This window comes from Pseudopodoces humilis, chromosome 5 (assembly GCF_049639895.1).
Source record: "Pseudopodoces humilis isolate 2021_Gansu_Grassland_sample_001 chromosome 5, ASM4963989v1, whole genome shotgun sequence".
Taxonomy (NCBI): Eukaryota; Metazoa; Chordata; class Aves; order Passeriformes; family Paridae; genus Pseudopodoces; species Pseudopodoces humilis.
In genome coordinates, this window is record NC_142204.1 from 1,078,238 (window position 1) to 1,084,378 (window position 6,141).

The 6,141-nt window shown below is 49.9% G+C and overlaps 1 protein-coding gene across 3 annotated transcripts in view; it reads right to left on the bottom strand.

Moving 5' to 3' along the window:
• CACNA2D4 (calcium voltage-gated channel auxiliary subunit alpha2delta 4) overlaps positions 1-6,141 on the bottom strand; it is a 122,290-nt gene that overhangs the window by 21,457 nt on the left and 94,692 nt on the right. For all 3 annotated transcript variants that reach the window (XM_088055303.1, XM_088055302.1, XM_088055304.1), the window contains exons 28-29: positions 2,210-2,271; positions 1,115-1,129 (exon numbers count right to left, since the gene is read on the bottom strand). In XM_088055303.1, coding sequence (XP_087911429.1) covers positions 1,115-1,129; positions 2,210-2,271 — 77 coding nt within the window. The remainder of the gene's footprint in view (positions 1-1,114; positions 1,130-2,209; positions 2,272-6,141) is intronic.

Below are 6,141 nucleotides of genomic sequence, written 5' to 3' on the forward strand. Positions count from 1 at the left end.
ACACGGTGTTGCCTTTTCTGTGCATGGAGTCCCCTTCCTGCCAGAGGTTTTCCAGGGTCAGGGAAGGACACTGGCATAGCACATTGTCTGCTCTCAGCCAGCTACCCACAACCTTCTCAAAACCCTTAGACATAAAATCCAACCCCCTTTCTGGGTGAGTCTCAGGAGCAAGAGCTAAATTGGCCATTCCAGACCACAACAAGACTGTAACTTTCAGTTAGGATTTGTTTCTCCACTTGAGTTTTGCAGAAAAAAAATGGTTTTCTATCCCTCTGTTCAACTTCAGAGGAGGTTTGGAGATGCCTGAGTTTGTTTCAAGTCCCACAGCTTTGCAATAGCACATGTTCATACTCTGAATCCAGCTGGCTTTTTGAGACTCTAGGGCTGATGGTTTAAAAAAATTCCTTCATGTGCAGTTGCAAGCACCATCTCACCCCTGCCTCACCACAAAGCAGCACGTTGTTTTATTTCCCTGGATGTATTCCTAGAGGTGGCCTTGTGCTTCACCCTGGCAGGTTCCTTCCTTTGATCAGCAGAGAACATGGTCACAACAAACCACAGCTATGGCCCTGGGGGATAGCAAACACAGAGCCCAAAGTTCAGCTGTCAGAGCAGAAGCCCAGGTGAAGCCCAGTGGTTTTCCACAAGAAGGGCTCGTGTGTCACACATCTTCCTCAGTGTGAGGCCTGGCTCTCACTGCCACTGCACATGCAGGCCTGGAGAAGTTCCAGCAGTGCTTGCTGCTGGACCACAGCCAGGATTGAGAGCACTGGCAGCTCCCAGGGAGCCCCTGAGATGGGGCAGAACTGAGCCAGTGCTCCCTGCCTGCTCTGAGACCACATGTGCTGCTTCATCACACAGCTCCCTCCTCGGACACCAGCCTAGCTCACAGCATCCTCCTGCTGTTGGTCAGCTCTCTGTGACCCAGAGCACTCTGAGCTTTGCCAAAGACACTTAATTACTGGGAAGACAAACACAGCCTGTGACAGGCTTGGACCCTCTCCAGTGGCTACAGACAAGGGACAGTGCCTATAATATGCTGGCACCCAAATGCCACAGTTAGGAAGCCAAGCACGCCAGGATGCCTCCCTGTCCCCAGCTTTTGTCTACTTACATCAGTGTCATTGGGCTGGGAAGCACAGCGTGGACATCCAGAGCAGCATGGCATCAGTGAGGCAGGAGAGAGAGAGAGAAAACAAAATCTGTTAATCATTCCTCTGTCCAACAGCACTCACATCCTGGGAAACCACATGGAGCCTTTTTTCACACCAGCCCCTACCAGGGGTTGCAGCCACTTGGCACACAGGCCTCCTTCACCTGCTTTAATGAGGCCTCCCAGCTTCACTTAACAACCATGGGGGCTTGTTTGTGTGAGAACTGCCTGGGTAGGACCCTGAGCAGGGTTTTTAAAACTGAGCTCGCTGTTGCTCTTTCAGGATGTGCTCATGTGCTTTGCAGAAATCTTTTTAGCTCAGGTTAGGTTTGTGTGATCTCCCACCTGTGAGGATGCTCCTGCCTCCACAGAGCAGCTTCCTGCCCTCCTACCTTCTCTGTCACCCCTGTGTGATGACAGTTCCCTCTCCTGACAGCAGAGAGCCACCTGTGTGCTGCTACAGTCCTCACCCCTCCAGCACAACACCCTGGGGAGAAAGATTCTGGGTGGGAAGGGAAAGGTGTTCCATGTTTCTTGCTCCCCAGGCCAGGGGAGTTTTAATTATTCTACTTCTTTCAGTCCAGAAGAGTATCTAATATTAGGACAACACCAAAAGCTTATCCCTGGAGCAAATAAATGTTATTTTAGCAAGCTGGTAGTGTTTTGTTATCATTATCAAGAAGATAAGAGAAGGCAGTAGATTTTTTTTTTCTGTGTGCCCAAAATTGCACATTTCCATGAGGTTTCTGAAAGGCTGAGTGAGCACAAACATATTTCCACAATTAAATGTGTCACATGCAGCAGAGCTAATGGCAGGCCAGGATGCTGACACTGTCACCACGGCATCTGCAGAACAGACTCGTGGCTCACACGGCATTAGTGCCGTCAAAGGATTACAGAAATGTGTGACTTCAAACTAATCTGCTTCATAAATCTTTTAATATGAATTCCACAAAAGCCCTCATTAAAATGCCACGGTATGTGACGTAACTTAGCATCGACCTTGCTGATGAGGAGCATGAAATTGTGTCTCTGCATGATTGCTGATGCTCCTACCTGTTGCATGGCCTTCCAAAACTTGCGTTGGAGCAAATCCAGCTTTATTTGCACACCCACAGCTGCAAGAAACAAAAAGAGGGGAGGATCAAAAGAGGAGCATTAAAGACATAAATACAAGTTAGGAAAAGAGGAGTAAATATTTGCCCAGGGTGATGGGATGGAAATCACAATTGCAACCTGCTTCCAAGTGTGAATGGTAAGCGCTGAGTCAGGCTGCCAAGTGAGAGTCAGGGGTTTAACAAGGGAGAGGAAAAGGTGACACTGACTGTACCAAGGCACTGAGATTTCCCTCACACTAAACATTATGAAGCTACAAACAGATCAAAATCCCCCAAAAGCCCCCCAGGGTGGCATGAGCTTTTGTCTTTGTCTTTTTCGGATTTGCCTGGCCAGGATGGATGTTTGTGATCGGCCCAGCCTCAACTCCTATACCACGCAGCATCAATCAGAAATAAAGTAGGCCAGTGAGGAAGGGATTAATTTGAAAACCCACCTGTCTCAAGGGGGAACCACAGAGATTTAGATTTTTCCTAAGCCACTACAAAAGCACAGAATTATGAATGCCACTTGGCAGAAAGTGTCGATTATGAATAATGATTTGTTACCTGGTGCCAGCCCAGTGCACGGAGGGCTAAGCATCCGTGTGTATGTGTGTTTCTTAATGAAGTGTGTCCTAATTTCCTGGCTTAATTTCCCTTCTATTCCCAGCATGATGCTCCTGAATTAAGGCATAGCTGCAGAGGGACGGTGCAGGGTGTCCCTGACAGGATAAGCTGGCTGTCCCTGGCTAGGCTGTCCACCAGCACACATGAAAACCAGTCCTCTGGTGACGGGGAACAACTGGGCTGGGTGTCAACCAGTTGAATCCAAGAGCTCTGGAGGAATTACAGCCCCAAGCAGGACCTTGAAATAGAATATAAAGTGCAAGTGAGGGAGAAAAAGAAATACAGGGAGGGAGATCTGGAGCCTTTTTTTCACAACCACCAATATCAGGAGGATGAAGTGTTGCTGTTTCTACAGATTTCCTCTGAATTAGAAGGAGCTTCAAAGGGGGGAACAGATCCTTTAAATCTGAATCATGCCGTGTGGGTGCTTTTAAGCTGACAGTATGATCTGATGCTCTAATTCAGATGGGTATGAATTAAACCTGGAGTATGCAATGGTATAATTTCTTGCCTCATGTACAGAGACCCTGGCACCTGGCATCAGCTCTGTGTTTTATACCAGTGTCCTTGTCACATTCCTACTGCTGGTACATCTTACAAATCCCGTGCATCAGAGGTACATTTCTTATCCAGCTCTCCCTTCTGTAAACCAAATCTGACTGCCTGTCTGGGGGGGAAAGGAATGATTCTGTGGAGCTGCACTGCCCTCAGCCTCACAGAGCACAAAGCAGACGAGACAAAGAATGCAAAGAAGGGAGGAAGGACAGGGCTGAGTGCGGCCTGGGCAGAGATGGCTCAGCTTCAGCGAGGCTGTGGCTGGCATGGTTTGGCTTGGTGCCCCTGCTGACAAATTGGCATGCCATGACAGCAGGCATGCTGCTGCTGCTGAGTCCCATGAGGCCCACGCACCAGCTTTGGTACCTACTTTAAATAAATTCATCCTTCCAAACCATCTCAAGAGAGAGAGTCATTCCCCTTACCACAGCAGATCACATCAATGGGACTGAGCATTACCCAGGAGAGATAGTTTTCAAGAGACTTGAAGAGGAGTTGATACCTACATAACTAAACTTGCAATGCAGACTTAGTGGCTCATATTTTTGCCAGTGGGAACACTTGGCCTTAAATTGTTCTTTAGAGAGGTCCTAGCCCCTGGCTGTAAATCCTTGCTTCTGCTCAGGAGGCATAAGCAGCACATACCCAGCCTGCAATATGATGAAGAAGAAAACCTTGGGGTTGCACTGGTGGCCAGTGGCAGGGACAGAAAGTGGCAGCTACTGGCAAGAACTGGGAGAAACTTTCACACATTTGGGTGATCTGAGGAAGACACGGGAGCTGAGGAGAATCAGGGCACAATCAACCCCGCTCCAGTGCTAGTAACAGTCACCTGTGCATCTTCACACTGCTGGTGAGGTCAAGGAGAAAGGAGGAAAGCAGTGATTCAGTCTGAGGTAAGGATGATTCTACAGCTCAAGTGAGAGCGAAAAAAAACTGGAATAAACTTCTCTATGCTTGTTCCAAAGAATAACTGATGGTTAATGAGCCTTTTTGCTCTGGTGGCAAAGGGTATGCTGCATCAGTGGGAAGATCTGAGGTCCATGAAATGATGAGTGGGTGCTGCAGAGTCCCCAGAGGGCCCATGGCTAATGGTTTTATTCCTGAATTCACAGCTGAGTGCCCCGTGCCACTGCAGCAGCCCAGCAATGCAATAAAGCAGGAGCACAGGCAGTGCTGAACACCTGGCACAGGTAGACATCACCGAGGGTCCCAAAGCTGTGCACCCCTTCCCACCCAACTCCCCACCCTGCCTGCAAACCCATGGGCCTTCCCTGGAGCTGTGCACTGCTGCTCCCCTCCACCTGTTCATCCCTGTGCTGAGCATGCCTGCTTCATTAGCTCATCCTCTGCTTGCCTCTCTTTCAGTCTGCAGTCTCTGGCTTCTCTCTTTGATTATCCATATGTTGTTCACATAAGGAGCTTTCCCCAAGATTTAATTCTTGGGCCTGCTGCACAACGAAAAGGCATAACAAAGTCGCAAGATTGCATCCTGCAGAGTGCTTATCAAGATTTACCTTGCCATTCACAACCTGTTTTCATGGCAGCTGGTCCAATGGTTACATAAAACCTGTGATTCAAATGGAAGGTACCAGAACAGCAGAACAGCCATGCCCATACCACCCATTTGCATTTCTCTCTGTTCCCTATTTCTGAAATGTTCTTATTTTCCCTCTCGAGTCAGTAACTTGAAATTTTGAGTCTTCTAAAAATTTTACTTAAAAAGATAACTTCCAGACAAATGAAAATGAACAAAAAGCCCAAATCAGCCTGTTTATGACACTGGATCTGATAGAAGGGGAAGATCAACAAAAGAGTAATTCTTGCAAATGCGAGCTACAGAGGTGCTCATCGAGATGGAGGAAGGCAAGATAGGAGTCTGATTTTGGGGGGGAAGGCTACAGGAGCCCAGGGGAGAGCACAGAGGAAATCCCAACAGAGGTAGTGGGCTGGATTTGGCTGCTTACAGCATCCCTGCACTGGCAGGCGATGTCAGGGAGGGCAGGGAATGCCTGTCACTGATGGATGTCACCGCACCTGACACACACACCCGTGGCTGAACACACTCTCTGCTGCAGCCAAAGCTCAGGGGAACGAACTGTGGATCTTTCACCCTTGTCCCAACTATTCCCTAACAGTACCCCTCGAGTTTTCCCTGAATCCCTGAGGAAACAGACACAGGGTTGTGCTGGGCACCTCTCGGTTGTCTCCCTGCTGGACTGACTGCCAGCCCACCATGCTCTCTGCAGTGTTGGTGGGAAGGGGGTGCCTTTCTCCCAAGCCTCCCGAATTCTCCCAAGCCCCCTGGGTTATCCCAAGCCCCCCGTGTTCTCCCAAGCCCCCCGTGTTCTCCCAAGCCCCCTGGGTTATCCCAAGCCCCCCGTGTTCTCCCAAGCCCCCCGTGTTCTCCCAAGCCCCCGTGCTCTCCCCTGCTGTCTCCCCATGGCTGCAGCCGCTCCTCTCGCTCCTATAGGAAAGCCAGGGCTGGTCCCCGCTCATCCTGACGCCTTTCCCTCTGAGTTTATTGTCATCAGCCGTAGCAGGGGAGAGAGGGAGGGAGGGGAGGAACTGTTCAGCTCGGTGCCTTCTCTTGTAACCTGTGTCTGACCAATCTAGCTCCCGAGGGGCTGTGGGCAGCTCCTCCCGCCCTGGCACCTCCTCACCCCTCCTGGAGCCCCCCGGAGCCCGGAGAGCGATGGCAGCGAGGGA